Genomic DNA, 20,156 nt, shown 5'->3' on the forward strand with positions numbered 1-20,156 from the left:
ACAGCAAGTCTGCCAAGTAGGCCAAGCCCGATTCCAGGGCCGGCCAATCAGCCCTCAAGGAAGGATCCGAGGGGGAAGCCCGCTGCACAATCATTAGGCACGCCCTGGCCACATAGGAGCCGCAAACTGAGGCCTGCAAACTTAAAGCCGCCGCCTCGAAGGACGACTTTAAAGCCGCCTCCAATCTTCTGTCTTGGGCGTCCTTTAGAGCCGTGCCACCTTCCACCGGCAACGCCGTTTTCTTAGTCACCGCAGTGATTAAAGAATCCACGGTAGGCCAAAGAAAGGCCTCCCGTTCACCTTCAGGCAGAGGATAGAGGCAGGACATAGCCCTAGCCACTTTAAGGCTCGCTTCTGGGAAATCCCATTGAGCCGAAATCAAGGTGTGCATGGCTTCATGCACGTGGAAGGTTCTAGGCGGGCGCTTCGTCCCCAGCATAATGGCAGAGCCAGCAGAGGCTGAGGGAGAGAGACGTCCTCCGGAGAGGAAATCTTCAAAATGCTCATGGCCTGCACTAACAGGTTGGGCAAATCCTCTGAGCGAAAGATCCGCGCTGCAGAGGGGTCATCCGCTCCATCCAAGCGGGAATCCGTCTCCTCCAAGGAGTCCCCAAAGGACTGTTGGGAGAACTCAGATACGCTGCCCTCATCTACATCAGAGGAGACCGAGTCCTCTAGGGCCTGGAAATCCACCTGAGGGCGTTTGCTTCCGGAGGCCTCAACCCCTTTATCAGACAGGGGAGCAGGGGCAGCGTTTTGCATAAGAAAAGCCTGATGCAGCAGCAAAATGAACTCAGGGGAGAAATCCCCCAAACTGTGCACTTCTGCAGCCTGGGCCACAGCCCTAGACGCACCCTCAACCGGCGCTCACAAGAGCGGGGGAAAAACGTGCTGCGCATCCAAAATGGCGTCCAGCGCGAAACTCTGAGAAGGAGCTGCGCGAGAAGAACGGCGCTTAACTTTTGCCGCTTTCTTGCCGTCGCCTGAATCAAGGGCGACCATAGCATTAATGTCTCCCACCTCGAGGGCGGCCCAAGAAGAAGCCGTCCGAGCAGAGTGGCCGGCCAAAATGGAGGGGGCGAGCAGCGGGGGATGGGCACTTATGGCGGGAAAAACCGCCGCACCGGAGGAAGAACCGGGACACTGACCGGACTCCAAACTGACACCCAAAAAAGGCGATTCAGGCTTTGAAACCCCCGCATCCCTGCTAGACGCGCCCACATGGTCTGGGGAGCGATTCTTCGCGCCCTCGCCCTCCGACACTATAAGCCACGTGGAGACAGATTGGGGGAACCCCCTGCCCACTACAAAAGGTCAAAATTACCTGCTTCTCGCTCCGAGCTGTAACGAACTGGTGTCCTAGTGAGCAGCTGCAATAAACGCTGATATAAACGTTGAAATAAACGCCCTTAAAGGACGTTCAAAATTTTTTTTTTTTTTTTACGGAGCCAGCGGGAGGGGGGAGAAAAGGAGGGACCTGGCACCACCAGGTTTGCACTTGCTCAAGAAGAGCCCTCAACCCCAGGTACTCAACAAAACCTAAGAATTAGGCTTGGAGACCTAGCCAGAGCTGCTGCTGTGTGTGACCACCACCTGCTGAGATAGAGAACATACTGGGGAGTTTCCGGCAGCACATGACCACATATAGGGAGGCAAAAGGATTGCTCTCTATCTCCACCTGCTGGTAGATGGACACAACCCACCAGTCTATGGATTGATCAGCATGATGATATGGAAATAATTAAATAATTGGCAAATAATTGGTGATAAATACCAGTAATTGGCATTAATAAGCACTAATTGACAGTTGCATGCATAATAGACTTATGCCCCTAACCTATAAATAATACATCAAATTTCTTGCATGTGCAAATCCAAAGAAGATGATAACATAGGAGGGGCATGGACATGTCAGCGACATTCCAACTATTCTTGCTTGCACTTTATAGAATAGTTGCATTTAGGTACCACTATTTGTGCCAAACCATAGACATGGCATAAGGTTTGGTGTGTAACTGTGGACTTACACTAGTATTCTACAACACTTTGGCATGCAACTCTGCCTTATGGGAGAACAGCATTACTGGGAGGTTTGCACAGCTGTGTCGAGTCTTGCTTGTTGTACAATAAACTCATAGACTCTTTTGAAGCATCGTCTATTCATTTTTGAGTCATCTTCGCTGTTTTCCTGAGTGAGAGATTTTGGAGATCTGCACATCCTTAAGGAACATGTTAGTGAGTAGTCCTCAAACTTTTGCAATAAGAGGTGGTTTTGAACAACAGAAAGATATGCATATTTCCTCCTCAAGCTTTTCTCCAAACCCCAGGTCCAAATGAGAAGTTTGCATGCAGTTACATGAAGCTATATGGTAGCCCACTGAAAACAAATGGAAGAAAATATTTTTTCACTCCGTGTATAATTAAACTCTGAAAACCATTGTTGGAGCAAGTGATAAAAGCAGTTAATGTAGCTGGGTTTAAAAAAGGTTTGGACAAATTTCTAAAGGAAAAGTTCATAAACCATTATTAAGGTAGAGCTGGGGAAAGCCACTATTTATCCCTGGGGTTAAGTAGCATGGAATATTGCTGCTTTTGAGGGCTTTGCCAGGTACTTGTAACCTGGATTGGCCACTGTCGGAAACAGGATACTGGGCAAGATGGACTCTTGGTCTGATCTACTAGGGCAACTCTTATGTTGCTGAAATATTATGTGTAACTTGAAGCAGGAATAAATGCCAACAGGGAAAGATACATGTATATTGCCATTCTAAAATATAGAATGCATGAGCTTTTAATGGACCATCCAAACCCAGCCTCTTAATACTGCATGCCGCTGTAAATGGGGCCCATTTTAAAATTGCTTCTTTACACATGTAAATACTGTTTTTTATTGGTCATTTTTAAAATTAAACTACAGCAAAATCGCAAGAATGCTTGCAACATCAACAAGCAACAGATACCTTAAACCCCTCCCCACCATTCCCTCCCTCCATTCCCTCTCACCCCTCTTCCCCACCACAGCTACATAAAATGTCTCATGTCCTCAAAGCATAGTTGATGTATTTCTTAAGGCTTGTACCAAGTCCTTTAGAAAACAATATTTCACTGTGCTTGGGCTTGTTGCCATTTTTCCCAAAGGTGGCTATTTTTGGAGCTTATGCTGTCACATGGCTGCAATCCTATACATTCTGCAAATCTCTAATAGCCTTCTAACTACTACTTCTCCATCAGGTACTGTGCAAGTCTTCCAGTGTTTCATAATCAGCAGTTATCAGAACATACCTCAGAATATACATATTACCTACCCCTTTAATGATAACATGTCTGAATAATTAACAAGCAGACTATGTCCCGTTATCTCTGCCAGTAATCCCAAAACCTGTTCCCAGTATCTTTTGCTTTCCACACATTCCCACCCATATGACACCATTTCTCTACTTGCCCACAACCTTTCCAACGCAGTCTTTTCTTTGGATTCAGCTGCTAATATGTCCCCCTCTCACCCTTGAACTGCAAAATTTACTTTTCAAAAGTGGTAAGATCTGCCATAAGATCCTGCAGTACTCCCTTTTATTGAATATAATGTCTAAGTTGTAAATAGTGAAGGAAACCACCATCCCTTGTTCCATATTTATTTTTTAGCTCTCCAAATGCACACATCACAAACACAGGCTTCACTATCTTACCTAGAGTACACAGAACTTGTTTTTCCCAATATCGATAAGCCACAGAATCTTGACTTAAGCTAAATTCTAAATTTTACTTTATGGGTATGAACTATGAATACTTCTGTCCTGCCAAGGCCCACTCCCATGTCTCCTTCCAGACCTTGAAAATCAGCCTTCTGTAACTGTCTAGGTAACCAAAAGTAGTCCCACAAGGGTGTCTCCCACAGTATACACTGCTCCAACTTAACCCACATCTTGTAACTTCCCCCTTTCTCCTCTCCAAGAACATATGCAATTGGACTACCTTATAGTAGCCCAGTAAGTGTGGTACCACCAACCCTCCACTTTGCTTTGGTAAAAGACAAAATATGCCACTTGCAGTGGCCTCCTACGCCAAATGTATTGAAAGACTATGGGCCCTGCTAGATAACTCGAGCTAAGCTGTAGTAAACAACCCCCTTAATTCTGTAAATGGTGCCCAAATTTGGATACCAAAAAAATTGCATACTAAGTACTATTCTATAACCAGTGCTCCAAGTTGGGTGCTGTTTATAGGGTAGTGCTTAGCACCGGAACCTGTTGTAAGTCCCTGCGCCTAAATTAGGCACAGATACCCTGAATTCTATGACCTCGCACAAATCTTAGAAACACTCCTGACCCACCTACGCCCCTTCAATGGCCACATCCCATTTTTGGTATCTGAGTGGAAAAATTTAGGAGCACATCTTTATAAAATAGTGACCTTAAAGATGTGCATGTAAATTCCAATTATTGTGAATTCACGCCAATTGTCTCATTAAACAATTAAATTGCACACATAATTTTGAGTGCTATATATAGAATTAGGGGGATAATGTGAAGAATTTTATCTTTTCATACATAGCTCAATTTGAAGAGATACTGCTGCTGTTGTTTTGGCTACTGTACTATTAGGGGAAAGAGCTTTCTGATTCCCCAATAGTTCAGCCCCTGATGAAGCCTATTTGAAGGCAAAATGTGGCCATGTTAAGCACCTTGAACAATAAACGCTTTTCTCTTCAATTTGTTGGTTTGGTCTGCTTTGCGGATTGGGTACATGCAGATCACTGCCTTTTTGTGATTCTACTATAACAAGTACAGTACACATTCTTTGGTTTGTTTGAGAGGCCTGGCTTGCCTTCCTTTTATCGAACCCTGCTTAGGACCTCACTCCCATTTTTTGACAAACCACTCACTAATTTTAGAGTGTTTTTTTTTGTCTTGTCCTCCAGTATGCAAGGAAAACTTAGGACTTACCTGATAATTCTCTTTCCTTTAGTCGCAGCAGATGAATCCATGAACTGGTGGGTTATATCTGTCTACCAGCAGGTGGAGATAGAGAACACTGAAAGAAGGAAGTGACCCTGGACGTTAACTGTTTCTGCCACCATAGAAAAACTAGCGCTAGAACTCGGGGAACAAAACCACAGTGCACAGAGACAAGACTCACCCTGATCCGCAGAGCAGCACAGCCACGATCACTCCCAGGAGGAGCCCAAACGGTCTAAGAGAGGCAAAGGGCACAGCAGAGCACATCACAGAGTGGGACAACTGGGAGGAGAGATATGGCTAAGGCAGGGACCTGAGACACAAGTATGCCTCCAAAGTGGGCACCTTCAGCCACACCCCCCTGCTCAACTGGCAAGCCGAGGAGTCTCCCAAAGACCATAATCCAGGAGCTGGAAGAATCCGTCCATTGAGGAGAGCCTTGACAAAATCCTAAGACACCTCTGACCAACTACCTGCTCCCTCGACCCCTGCCCATCAAAAGTAGTGCAGTAGGCAAGTATGGGCCTCATAGAAGGTGCCACAAAAATTGTGAACACCTCTCTTTCTAATGGGCAACTACCATCTGCCACCTGCTGGAGATAGAGATATACTGAAGGGGGAAGGAGCTGGATGTCTAGGGCAGTGGCGTACCTAGGGTAGTTGACACCCGGGGCTGGTCATTTTTTAACACCCCCCTCCAAAATCCAGTACTAGGCATACTGAAAATACAAAACACTTAGGACCTATAGAGCAATTCTACCATACCATATGCAGTACGAGTCACACAAGGAAAAGGAAAGCATCTTAAACACTACAGTGAGCACTAGAACATCAATTCACCTACTGTAAAACGAAACCAGACAGAATAATACAGATCATCGATCCTGACCAGTCAATGCCAACTGAAAGCCATGTCTTTTTCACAACCACAGATACACCCTAATCCACTATACAATAAGTAATCACAAACTTTCTATTTAGATAAAAATTAAACTGAACCCCCAAGATGCCAGACTCTGCATACAATGCAACACCACAGAAACAGAAAATGTCCCCTACTACTATGCAAAATATAAAGACAGCAGACGTAAATTTGAAAAAACTAACAACTGCCAATCAGTGAATGATACATACCTGTAGCAGGTGTTCTCCGAGGACAGCAGGCTGATTGTTCTCACGACTGGGTGACGTCCGCGGCAGCCCCCACCAACCGGAAAAAGCTTCGCGGGACGGTCGGCACGCAGGGCACGCCCACCGCGCATGCGCGGCCGTCTTCCCGCCCGTGCGCGACCGCTCCCGCCAGTTGAATGACTAGCAAAAAGATGAAACACACAACTCCAAAGGGGAGGAGGGAGGGTAGGTGAGAACAATCAGCCTGCTGTCCTCGGAGAACACCTGCTACAGGTATGTATCATTCACTTTCTCCGAGGACAAGCAGGCTGCTTGTTCTCACGACTGGGGTATCCCTAGCTCTCAGGCTCACTCAAAACAAGAACCCAGGTCAATTGAACCTCGCAACGGCGAGGGTATAACAGAAATTGACCTACGAAGAACAACTAACTGAGAGTGCAGCCTGACCAGAATAAATTCAGGTCCTGGAGGGTGGAGTTGGATTTACACCCCAAACAGATTCTGCAGCACCGACTGCCCGAACCGACTGTCGCGTCGGGTATCCTGCTGGAGGCAGTAATGTGATGTGAATGTGTGGACAGATGACCACGTCGCAGCCTTGCAAATCTCTTCAATAGTGGCTGACTTCAAGTGGGCCAGTGACGCTGCCATGGCTCTAACACTATGAGCCGTGACATGACCCTCAAGAGCCAGCCCAGCCTGGGCGTAAGTGAAGGAAATGCAATCTGCTAGCCAATTGGAGATGGTGCGTTTCCCGACAGCGACCCCTAGCCTGTTAGGGTCGAAAGAAACAAACAATTGGGCGGACTGTCTGTGGGGCTGTGTCCGCTCCAAGTAGAAGGCCAATGCTCTCTTGCAGTCCAATGTGTGCAACTGACGTTCAGCAGGGCGGGTATGCGGCCTGGGAAAGAATGTTGGCAAGACAATTGACTGGTTAAGATGGAACTCCGACACCACCTTCGGCAGGAACTTTGGGTGGGTGCGGAGCACTACTCTGTTGTGATGAAATTTGGTATATGGAGCATGAGCTACTAGGGCTTGAAGCTCACTGACCCTACGAGCTGAAGTAACTGCCACCAAGAAAATGACCTTCCAGGTCAAATACTTCAGATGGCAGGTATTCAGTGGCTCAAAAGGAGGTTTCATCAGCTGGGTGAGGACGACGTTGAGATCCCATGACACTGTAGGAGGCTTGATAGGGGGCTTTGACAAAAGCAAACCTCTCATGAATCGAACGACTAAAGGCTCTCCAGAGATGGCTTTACCTTCCACACGATAATGGTAAGCACTAATCGCACTAAGGTGATTCCTTACTGAGTTGGTCTTGAGGCCAGACTCCGATAAGTGCAGAAGGTATTCAAGCAGGTTCTGTGCAGGACAAGAACGAGGTTCTAGGGCCTTGCTCTCCCACCAAACGACAAACCTCCTCCACTTGAAAAAGTAACTCTTTTTAGTGGAATCCTTCCTAGAGGCAAGCAAGACACGGGAGACACCCTCAGATAGACCCAACGCAGCGAAATCTACGCCCTCAACCTCCAGGCCGTGAGAGCCAGGGATTGAAGGTTAGGGTGCAGCAACGCTCCGTCGTTCTGCGAGATGAGAGTCGGAAAACACTCCAATCTCCACGGTTCTTCGGAGGACAACTCCAGAAGAAGAGGAAACCAGATCTGACGGGGCCAAAAGGGCGCGATCAGAATCATGGTGCCGCGGTCTTGCTTGAGCTTCAGTAAGGTCTTCCCCACCAAAGGTATGGGAGGATAAGCATACAGGAGGCCGGTCCCCCAATGAAGGAGAAAGGCATCTGACGCTAGCCTGCCGTGTGCCTGAAGTCTGGAACAGAACAGAGGCAGCTTGTGGTTGGTCCGAGAGGCGAAAAGATCCACCGAGGGGGTGCCCCACTCCCGGAAGATCTTGCGTACCACTCTGGAATGGAGCGACCACTCGTGCGGTTGCATGACTCTGCTCAGTCTGTCGGCCAGACTGTTGTTTACCGCCTGCCAGGTACGTGGCTTGGAGAAGCATGCCGAACCGGCACGCCCAACGCCACATCCCGACGGCTTCCTGACACAGGGGGCGAGATCCGGTGCCCCCCTGCTTGTTGACGTAATACATTGCAACCTGATTGTCTGTCCGAATTTGGATAATTTGGTAGGACAGCCGATCTCTGAAAGCCTTCAGTGCGTTCCAGATCGCTCGGAGCTCCAGGAGGTTGATCTGCAGATCCTTTTCCTGGAGGGACCACAGACCCTGGGTGTGAAGCCCATCGACATGAGCTCCCCACCCCAGGTGAGATGCATCCGTCGTCAGCACTTTCGTGGGCTGCGGAATTTGGAATGGACGTCCCAGGGTCAAATTGGTCCGGATGGTCCACCAGAGCAGTGAAGTGCGGCAACTGGTGGAGAGGCGGATGACATCTTCTAGATTCCCGGTGGCCTGAAACCACTGGGAAGCTAGGGTCCATTGAGCAGATCTCATGTGAAGACGAGCCATGGGAGTCACATGAACTGTGGAGGCCATATGACCCAGAAGTCTCAACATCTGCCGAGCTGTGACCTGCTGAGACGCTCCGGTCTGCGAAGCCAGGGACAGGAGGTTGTTGGCCCTCGCTTCGGGGAAGGAAGGCCTGAGCCGTCTGGGTATTCAGCAGAGCTCCTATGAATTCCAGAGACTGAGTTGGCTGGAGATGGGACTTTGGGTAATTTATCACAAACCCCAGCAGCTCCAGGAGTTGAGTAGTGCACTGCATGGACCGGAGGGCTCCTGCCTCCAAGGTGTTCTTGACCAGCCAATCGTCGAGATATGGGAACACGTGCACTCCCAGCTTGCGAAGGTATGCCGCTACCACCACGAGGCACTTTGTAAACACCCGTGGGGCAGAGGCGAGCCCAAAGGGCAGCACACAATACTGAAAGTGCCGTGCGCCCAGGCGGAATCTGAGATACTGTCTGTGAGCTGGCAGTATCGGGATGTGAGTGTATGCGTCCTTTAAATCCAGGGAACATAGCCAATCGTTTTTCTGAATCAGTGGCAGAAGGGTGCCCAAGGAAAGCATCCTGAACTTTTCTTTGACCAGGAATTTGTTCAGGCCTCTCAGGTCTAGGATGGGACGCATCCCCCCTGTTTTCTTTTCCACAAGGAAGTACCTGGAATAGAATCCCTGCCCTTCCTGCCCGGGTGGTACGGGCTCGACCGCATTGGCGCTGAGAAGGGCGGAGAGTTCCTCTGCAAGTACCTGCTTGTGATGGGAGCTGAAAGATTGAGCTCCCGGAGGACAATTTGGTGGCAGGGAGGCCAAATTCAGGGCGTATCCGCACCGCACTATTTGGAGAACCCACTGGTCGGAGGTTATGAGAGGCCACCTTTGGTGAAAAAATGTTAACCTCCCCCCGACCGGCAGATCGTCCGGTACGGACACTTTGAGGGCGGCTATGTTCCCGTGGATCCAGTCAAAAGCCCGTCCCCGGCTTTTGCTGTGGAGGCGCAGGGGGCTGCTTAGGCGCACGCTGTTGACGAGAACGAGCGCGCTGGGGCTGTCCCTGTGCCTGACGAGGCCTTCGAGCCGGCTGGTTGTACCTACGCTTTGCAAAAGAATAGGGTGCAGCCTGCCGGGCCCGGGAAAAACGTCCACCTGCTGAGGTGGATGCTGAAGGCGCCCGGTGGGAGAGCTTGTCGAGGGCGGTTTCCCGCTGATGCAGTTGGTCCACCATCTGCTCGACCTTCTCACCAAAAATGTTATCCCCCCGGCAAGGGACGTCGGCCAGTCTCTGCTGGGTGCGGTTGTCCAGGTCAGAGGCACGCAGCCATGAGAGCCTGCGCATCACTATACCTTGGGCCGCAGCACGAGATGCCACGTCACAGGTGTCATAGATACCCCTGGACAGGAACTTTCTGCACGCCTTCAGCTGCCTGACCACCTCCTGATAAGGCCTGGACTGCTCCGGCGGGAGCTTATCGACCAGGTCCGCCAGTTGTTGCACATTGGTCCGCATGTGGATGCTCATATAGAGCAGGTATGACTGGATGCGGGTCACGAGCATGGAGGATTGGTAGGCCTTCCTCCCAAACGAGTCCAGAGTGCGAGACTCCCGCCCCGGGGGCGCCGAGGCGGTATCCCTCGAACTCCGTGCCCTCTTGAGAGCAGAATCCACGACCGCAGAGTCATGGGGCAGTTGGGGCCGCATTAACTCTGGGTCAGAGTGGATCCTGTACTGGGACTCTGCTTTCTTGGGAATGGTGGGGTTAGTTAACGGTCGCACCCAGTTCCGAAGCAGTGTCTCCTTGAGGACATTGTGCAGCGGTACCGTGGAGGACTCTCTAGGTGGTGATGGATAGTCAAGGACCTCGAGCATCTCGGCCCTCGGCTCTTCCACAGAGACCACGGGGAAGGGAATGCTAATAGACATATCCCGCACAAAGGAGGCAAAAGAGAGAGACTCAGGAGGTGAGAGCTTCCTCTCCGGTGAAGGCGTGGGGTCCGAGGGAAGGCCCGTAGACTCCTCTGAGGAGAAATATCTAGGGTCCTCTTCCCCCCACGAGGCCTCATCCTCGGTATCGGACATAAGCTCATGTAGCTGAGTCCTGAACCGGGCCCGGCTCGACGTCGAGGCACCGAGGTCTCGGTGTCGTCGAGCGGTGGACTCCCGCGCCGGCGGGGACGGAGCTCCCTCCATCGACGTCGACGGGGACTCCACCTGCGTGGCGGTCGAGACCGGCGCCGCAAGCGGCGGCGGTGTCGACGGCCTCTGCGCCGGGCTAGAGCTCGCCGGCGCCACAGACATCGGCGCCGAGGGCGCAAGCACCCCCGGCGCCGGCACAGCCTGGCGCATCAGCCCTTCCAGGATCCCCGGAAGGATGGCTCTGAGGCACTCATCCAGGCCCGCTGCCGGGAAAGGCGGTGGGACCGGTAGGGGTGTCGGCGCCAGAAGCTGATGGGGGCCAGGAGACGGCACCGAGGTGCCGGAACCCTGACGCGTCGGTACCTCCACAACCGACGGGGACCTCTCCTCTCGACGTGGACGCTTCGGCGTCGCCTCCTCTCCGATGTCCGGATGCACCGAGGGCGACCGGTGACGACGCTTCTTATCCTTCTTGCGATGCCCGTCACCGGCGCCGGGAGGTATGGAGGATGAGGAGGTCGATCCCCCTCGGTCTCGAGGGACCGGGTCAGACAGGGTTCGGTCCCGTGGGCCACGAGCTGAGGGAGTGACCGGGGCCGACTGCCCACGCGGCCTCTCACCTCTACTCTCACCGGAGGACCGGCGGGCCGACGGGACCTGTTCTCCTGGGGTCGATGCCATCGGTGCCAATGTCTCGGGCATCGATACCGGTACCGAAGGACCGGGCGTCGATACCGATGCCGTCGAGGTCGACGTCGAGGGGCCGGCGCAAGTTCCAAAAAGACGGTCCCGTAGAACTTGCCTCGCAACCTGAGTCCGTTTCCGGAGACCGAGACACAGGGGACACGACTTGAGATTGTGCTCCGGCCCGAGGCACTGGAGGCACCAAGCGTGGGTGTCGGTCTGCGAGATCGGCCGGCCGCACCGACCACACTTTTTAAATCCACTCGGGACCTTCGAGGACATCGACGGAAAAATTGTGTCGGCGAAGTCAAAGTCGTCGATGGTGGCGGAAATCACACCTCGAAAAGGGGAAAAACGACCGTGCGGCCACTAGGCCGCAACGCGGCGCCCCCGCTAGAAACGAGGGAAAAATGGGAGCGCGTGCTCCACACGCTCCGTGTGTTGTTGTTTTTTTTTTTAAATACAACCGGGCGGTGTACTAAACGAAAAATAAAGAGAAAAAAGAAAAGAGAAGCGATTCGCGTAAACGCGAACGACTTTCCGGCGGCTGAGAAAAAAGAGAGAGCGGCAAAGCACGACTCTCTCCAGACGCGGAAAAAAAGGAACTGGCGGGAGCGGTCGCGCACGGGCGGGAAGACGGCCGCGCATGCGCGGTGGGCGTGCCCTGCGTGCCGACCGTCCCGCGAAGCTTTATCCAGTTGGTGACGTCACCCAGTCGTGAGAACAAGCAGCCTGCTTGTCCTCGGAGAAACCACTTTACAAATTAACAAATAGAAATAAAACAAATAATATCATTTTATTGGACTAATACATTTAGCTTTCAGAGACCAAAACCTCCTTCCTCAGGTCAATACAGTATAGTGCTGTTACATTATCCTATCCTGACCCGAGGAAGGGGGTTTTGTTCTCCAAAAGTAAAATGTATTAAAATTAGTCCAATAAAAAGATTACCTTATTTACATGTTCTATTTATAAACATTTAGTAACACAGTTACAATACTACTTTATCCTAAAGCAAAAAAATATATATTTTATTTACAGTTTATTGTCTCTGGTTTCTGCTTTCCTCATCTTCTCTTCACTGTCTTCCTTCCATCCAGCATCTGTCTTCGCTCTCTCTCTCTCTCTGCCATCCAGTGTCTGCCCTCTCTGCTGTCCCCTCCATCCAATATCTGCCTTCTCTCCCTGCCCTTTCCATCGTCTGCCCTCTCTCTCCCTTCCATCCACCCTCTGCCCTCTATCTCTGCCCCTTCCATCCACCATCTGCCCATCTGCCTCTCTCTCTCCCGTTTCCATCCACTGTCTGCTCTTTCTATCCCTTCCATCCACTGTCTGCCCTTTCTCTCTGCCCTTTCCATCCACTGTCTGCCCTCTCTCTCCCTTCCATCCACATCTGCCCTATCTCTACCCCTTCCATCCACCATCTGCCCTCTCTCTCTCCCCCTTCCATCCACTGTCTGCCCTTTCTATCCCTTCCATCCACTGTCTGCCCCTTCAATCTACCATTTGTCCTCCCTCTCCCATCCATCCAGGGTATGCCCTCCCTCTCGCCCCCCCTTCCATCCAGGATCTGTCCCCTCTCTCCCCATTATCCCACCTACCCCTAGTTCCAGCCCACATCTCCCACATGCCCCCCTTTTCAGCCCCACTATTCCATCACTCCCCAGTTTCAGCCCCAGCCCTTTTCTTCCACCAGTCCCGAGCTTCAGCCTCAGCCACTTCTCCCTGTCCCCCCTTTTTAGCCCCCAGTCCCCACACCAGTCCCCAGTTTCAGCCCCAGCCCTTTTCTCCCGCCAGTGCCGAGCTTCATCCCCAGCCACTTCTCCCTGTCCCCTTTTCAGCCCCCAGTCCCCACAGTTTCAGCCCTCAGTTCCAGTACGGGCCCCCTTACCCCACCTACCCTCCTTTTCAACCCCCAGTTCCAGTCCCCTTCATCCACATGCTTTGCATTAGGGCCCCCCTTTTCAGCCCCAGAACCATTCTCCCACCTGTCCCAGGAATAGCCCCATTCTCCCTCCTGCCCCCTTCTCAGACCCCAGTTCCAGCCCCCTTCTTCCATCTGAGTCTCCCCCTCCCCGACCCAGTCCCCTTCTCCCATCTGAGCCCCCCTCCTCCCATCTGAGCCTCCCTCCCCGACCCAGTCCCCACCAGCCTACCAGCTCCATCGCCAAACAACCCTCTTCTGCCACCCGGCACCTGACCCAGCCTTTAAAAAAAATCTCTGAAGGGGCGGCGCCTCGCGTCTGCTCTGTGTGTAAAGGAAGAAAATCACCTCGTCAGCCGGCCTTCCCTCACCGTGTCCCGCCCTCTGATATAACTTCCTATTTCCGCGAGGGCGGGACACCACCGCTTCAGAGATTTTTTTTAAAGGCTGGGTCAGGTGCCGGGTGGCAGAAGAAGAGGGTTGTCTGGCGACACAGAGCTGGTAAGCAGGTGGGGACTGGGCCACCAGCAGAGCACCTCTCCCCCCCCCACCCCCCCCGCTGACACCCGGGGCGGACCGCCCCCACCGCCCCGCCCTTGGTACGCCACTGGTCCAGGGTCACTGCCTTCTTTCAGTGTTCTCTATCTCCACCTGCTGGTAGATGGATATATCCTACCAATTCCTGGAGTCATCTGCTGCTGAAGCTAAGGAAGACGATATTTTAAGTAAGCTAATTGTACAGAGAAAATATAAATGTATTAATGCATTCAAGAAACATGTTCCCTGCTGACTGTATATAGTTTTGGATCTTACCTTTTTATTACATTCATGAGCTATACTGTCCAATTCCTCCTGCATAACTCGCAGCTTTGCCTTAAGAAATCTTATCTGAGCTTCTGTAAATCCAAATATTAATTTTATGTATTAATTTTATAGAATTATTGAATGATTAAAATTAAACTAGATGTAAATAGAATAAACTGGATTTGATGTTTAGAAAGAAGCAAACCTTCTGACAAAAATAATAAGAAAAAGCCACAAAAACAAGGAAATATGCACTGTAATTTACATCTTCTGTTTGGTTATTATAGGATCTAGACATTATTTTTCTCTATTATTTCAACCATTTATTGAAATATTTTTCAAGTCATGTAAAAGCTTAGAGGGTAATTTTAAAACAGGGTGCCTGGTTTAAGAGGTTCAATAGGCACCTACTTAGGCTCTATTTTATAAATACAAGTAGATGTCTACTTCTCTATAAAGTACATGTGGCAAAATTCTTCCTACCTTGCAGGCACTGAAATTTATACAAAGAGCAGCTGTAAAAGTCTGCACCTATAGGGTCAATATTCAATATGATTTAACCAGCCAGAAATGGCTCCCGGCTAATTAAATTATCTGTTTGGGTCTAACTGGTCATTTTCAGTGGCACTTAACTAGTTAGTGATGAACTCAAAACTGACTATTTTGGGGGCAGAGTCAGAACTTAACCAGCCAGGTTAATCACATAAAAGTCAGTCCTATCTTTATGCAATAACCCATTGCTGGTTAAGTGCTGAATATCGCACTTAACCAATTATGTGTTAACCGGTGCCGCAAACCCAGAAATTCAATTCCGGTGTCCAGACATGGCCCAGCACTGAATTTCTGGGTTTAGCACCAGCAGCAATCAGAAAAACACTGATCACCGCCAGCTGAAAAATCAGGCCCATAAGTTTTACATGTCTGCGTGAATTAGCATGTTTTTATGCTTATTCTTCTTTACTGAAACAACCCATGGCCAAATATTACAAATAGACTAATAGTACCAAGGTCCATCACAAGGCCAGTAATTCCTAAGAAAACAGAATAAACAACCCTGAAATAATTCAGTTTCCACCTAATCTCCTCCATTCCTATGCCCATAGCCCAACCTTCAAAAACACCTTAGATCTCACTAGACCCAAGGATATTCTGACTTGGGTCCAGTGCCTGACTATCTTAATTACCACAGAAAGGATTACAAACATAATACTCACTTCTCTCCTTCCATTCCTACCTCCCCAACAGCAGCCACCTCTTCAAAGAACTTCTTAACCCATATCCTTGCACCATTTCCTTTATCTTATTTATGTATTTATTTATTAGGATTTATTTACCACCTTTCTGAATGAATTCACTCAAGGCAGTGTACAGTAAGAATAGATCAAACATGAGCAATAGGCAATTACAACAGTAAAAATATTCAAATAACAAAACAAAGTATGGTATAGTATACTACTTACAATGTCAACACAATACATAATAGAAAATTTTAATTGATAGTGAAGGGTAAAGCAAAGATGGAACATATAGATAGGTACAAGAGTAAGAACAGTTAGAAAGTAAGATGACTTATTTAAAGAAAGTTGCACATAAGGTCAAAGAGATGTGGTCATGTCACTTGCAACCTTCTATTAGCCTTCCTGCTGCATTCTGAATCAACTGGAGCTGCTGCAGGCACTTTGTAGTCAGACCATTGTAATAGTGCATTGCAGTAATCCATTCTTGATGTTATCATGGCATGCACAACTGGGATAAAATTTACCTTCTTGATGTAAGGAGAGAGTCAGCGTAGCTGTCGCAAATAGTAGAAGCAGTTCTTGAAGGTTGCTTGGATTTGGGGAATCAGAGTAAGTGTTGAATGTAACTGTATTCCAAGGTTCCTGACTTGTAATTTGAGGGGGAGTTCATACTTCCCAAAAGGGATTTTGATGTCAGGTACGTATCCACATGTTAGGGACCCAGAGAAGCTCGGTTTTACTTGGGTTCAGGCAAAGTTTTTAGCCCATTTTTGAATTGATGTTAGACAGGTAATCAGTTTATTCAGGGCTGTAGGTAAGTCAGGTTCAATGGGTATGAGTAGCTGCACATCATCTGCATAGATGTAGAACTGAGTGGCCATTGACCGAATCAGCTCGGCTAGTTGCTTGAGGTAGATATAGAACAGAATAGGTGACAGTATCGATCCTTGTAGTACCCCGCAGGTCAGTGTCCATGGTGGTGATGAGTTGCTGCCAAACATTATGGATTGTTGCTTGTCTGATAGATAGGATCTGAACCAGTCAAGTACTGTTCCATTGATACCTGTTTCTGTCAGTCATGCTAACATGATATCATGATCCATACTGTCAAAAGCTGCTGAGAAATCTAGCAATACTAACATCTAGACAAATCCCCTGTCTCGCTTTCTGTGAAGATCATCTAGTAGGGATACAAGGCCCATTTCTGTTCCATAACCGGGTCTGAATCCAGATTGACATGGATCTAGCCAGTTTCTCTCTTCTAGCCAATCATTAAGTTGAACACAGACTATTTGTTCTATGAGTTTCCCTAGATATGAGATGTTGGATACTGGACGGTAACTTTCAAGTTTGTCCTGGGCAAGGTTGTTTTTCTTTAGCAAAAGGCAAACCACTGCCCTTTTTAATGCTGTTGGTAGTTGCCCATTAGAAAGAGAGGTGTTCACAATTTTTGTGGTGCCTTCTATGAGGCCCATACTTGCCTGCTGCACTATCTTTGATGGGCAGGGGTTGAGGGAGCAGGTAGTTGGCCAAAGGACTCTTAGGATTTTGTCAAGGCTCTCCTCAGTCATTGGGTTAAAAGTGTCCCATCTGTCTCTGTCAGAAGGGGGTGAGTTTGTGTACCCCTGGTTAACTGGTTGGGGACTGGGTGGGATTGCCTGTAAATCCTAGCAGAGACTTAATTTTGTTGGCATAGTATGCAGCAAAATAATTGCAGTTCTCTTGCAGTAGGCTGTTTACTATACTGAACAGCTGCTTGGTTGAACTGGCAATCTGTGCAATGCATTGAGAGCAATACTGTTTTTTGGTTGTTGTTAAGGCTTGGCGGTACTTTCACTTAGGGAAAATGTAATTGGAAAATGGTCCGACCATGATAGGGGTGTTATTTCAATACTGTTATCCCAGAATTCTGGAATATCCACCCCTTTGTAGAATATCAGTTCTAGTATGTGACCCTTTTCGTGGATTGGAGAATAGATCACCTATGTAAATCCCGGTGCTGTCATCGTGTCCAGAAAGGCAGCTGTGGTGGCATCTAGGGTTTCGATGTGTAGATTGAAGTCTCCCATGATCACCAGTCTAGGGTAATTCAGGGTCACTTCAGTAATCAGGTCTAGGACTTCTTGCACATATAATGTGTTGTTACGAGGTGCTCGGTATACCATGAGCAGCCAGATTGCAAGTTGGATTAAAAGAGATTCTGATTCCTGTAGCTGGGGGATGAATATTTGGCGCAGTTTGATTGTATCCCGAATCATGACTGCTACCCCTCTACCCCGTCTGCCTGGTCTTGGTTGATGTTGGATGTTGAAACCTGTTGGGCATAGTTCAGCCAGCGGTAAACCCCCATTTTCATCTAGCCACGTTTCACTTATTCATAGGATGTCAAGATGCTGTTCATGTATGGCATCATGGATTACCGAGGATTTCTTTGCAGCTGATCTGGCATTCACCAGTCCTATAGTTCCCAAGGGTGGTCTGGGGGTGCTGGGGGTAGCTTTGGTGTGGCAATGAGGTGATCTTTTAAGTACTGTTATGTAGGTGTTTGAGTGGAGGAGTAGCCTAGTGGTTAGTGCAGTGGACTTTGATCCTGGGGAACTGAGTTCAATTCCCACTACAGCTCCTTGTAACTCTGGGCAAGTCACTTAACCCTCCATTGCCCCTGGTACAAAATAAGTACCTGAATATATGTAAACCGCTTTGAATGTAGTTGCCTAAACCTCAGAAAGGCAGTATATCAAGTCCCCTTTCCCTTTCTTGCACTTTTGCCTTCACTTTGGTTGGTGGGGATTATGGTTTCCTCTCCCACACACTACTGGGATGCTCGATGTCTCATGTACTGTGAGACCAACAAGCTCATTTTCAAAGCACTTAGCCTCCCAAAGTTCCATAGAAGCCTATGGAACTTAGCCTCCCAAAGTGCTTTGAAAATATGCCTACAAGACACATTTTTTATGTCAGAAGCTAGTTAGGCCAAATTTCACTGGGTGGCACTGCAGTCCACCCTGTGGATCAGCAGTCTTACTAGTTGGCAATGCAGGGTTAAGGCTTTAAATAATCTAAAAGAACAGACCTTTTTTAAAGTTGTAAATTCAGACCAGGCCTGTGAGATCAAAGGCTTTCAGCAAAAACAAACTGCTGTGCTTAGCACTTCTATATGAATTTCTTTGGAGACAATGCAGAAGGGTTGATGGTTGCCTTTAGTTATAAAGTTTAAAAAAAAATTTTAACTCACAGATTGCAGGTATGAACTTTATAGTTTCTGGTTCTGATATCCTTGGATGGTCCAACTGATGCAGGTTACTGTAGGCTTTTTCTTTGTTGTCCAGGAAGAGGTTTAGATGTAAATACAGATCCAGCTCCAATCACAGGGCATGAGGAGAGTTATTTGTAATGTGAAGGGAAGATAAAATTTCCTTTCTCTAGCCAAAATAAATGAAAGAAGTTCAAAGTAAAATTGAGGACTGGTGCCTCAACACAGACTGAGCGGAAGTCAGTAAAAGATTGGGTTGTAAATAAAAAGAAAGTGTAATTATTTAATCTAAGTTGCAGAACCTGATGTGAACCCAGCCAGCCACCCTGTAAAGGATCTTAATTCAATACTAAAGCTGTGGGCCTGATGGGGCAAGGAATGTTTTCTCAAACCCTTTAAAACGTTATCCACTGCCCTGGATTTCCCCTTCTCATTTTCAACTTTTCCATCAGCATTAAATGCAGTAACAAATTTCTCCATTGTGTTATATTCAGAGGTTCCACACTTCACCAGACAATCAATATATACTTAAGCATAAGTATTAATGCTTTCCACAAAAACAGTTTTTCACTCTTCCTTAATGAACTCACAAAGGAAAAATCATCAGACAGGCATAAAGATGCATTCAACCCAATCCCCAGAATCAGTACCCAAGACAAATGCTGGGTCACTTATTTCTAACAGTTTTGGATAATTGTGCAATTTCTGCCCCTTCTGCCTGACATTTCAAACACCTCCCATCTACTGAAAATAAGAACATAAGCGTTGCCATACTGGGACAGATTGAAGGTCCACAAAGTCCAGTATCCTGTTTCCAACAGTGGCCAATCCAGGTCACAAATACCTGGCAAGAACCCAGAACAATAAAACAGAATTTTATCCTATAAATAAACAGTGGATTTTCCCAAATCCATCTTAATGATTGCTTATGGACTTTTCTTTTAGGAAATTATTCCAGACTGAACAGCCCACTCTGGTGATATAAAGGCTCCCAACACAAATGTTTTATTGCTGCTCCTACAGGGCCATATTTTCTGTCAAGATAGACGTACTTTTTAGAATATTCATAAGCTGAGCCACTGTTAGTTGTAAACCCAACTCTGCATTCCATTTATCAGCTACTCCTGAGAGGTCAACCTTGGCCAAGTCTATTTGTAAAATCTGGATATATGTCTTCTACTCTTTGCTTCTAGATGGGGAATGGGCTGTGGAGGAACTCAACAAAGATTTATGGGTGAGATCAACCCCCTCCCTGGTATTCATCCTCCCAGTCCTGGTGACTGATGGATATACAGTTTCCACACTGGATCCACTCCCTGTGGCGGCCAGCCTATGTATGCGCTCTCCTCCATGCCTCGCTTTGGGTGAGAATTCTCCAAGGGAATCAGAGGATTTCTCCAACTTGAAGAAAGCACTTGTGAAGCGACAACAGTGCAGGACCACTGGCATAAGTTCTTTCTTACAGTGTCATTTATTACCCAGGGTCTTTTCCAACCAACTGGCCTCTCTCCACGGACAGCAACACTTGGGCTTTCAGCCAGCAGGATAATG

The 20,156-nt window shown here is 48.4% G+C and overlaps 1 protein-coding gene across 2 annotated transcripts in view; it reads right to left on the reverse strand.

Annotated features, from left to right (window-relative positions):
• TEX9 (testis expressed 9) overlaps nucleotides 1-20,156 on the reverse strand; it is a 180,467-nt gene that overhangs the window by 39,147 nt on the left and 121,164 nt on the right. For both annotated transcript variants that reach the window (XM_030189045.1, XM_030189039.1), the window contains one exon: nucleotides 14,124-14,206. In XM_030189045.1, the coding sequence (XP_030044905.1) occupies nucleotides 14,124-14,206 (83 nt within the window). The remainder of the gene's footprint in view (nucleotides 1-14,123; nucleotides 14,207-20,156) is intronic.

Source organism: Microcaecilia unicolor, chromosome 1, assembly GCF_901765095.1.
Source record: "Microcaecilia unicolor chromosome 1, aMicUni1.1, whole genome shotgun sequence".
Lineage (NCBI taxonomy): Eukaryota > Metazoa > Chordata > Amphibia > Gymnophiona > Siphonopidae > Microcaecilia > Microcaecilia unicolor.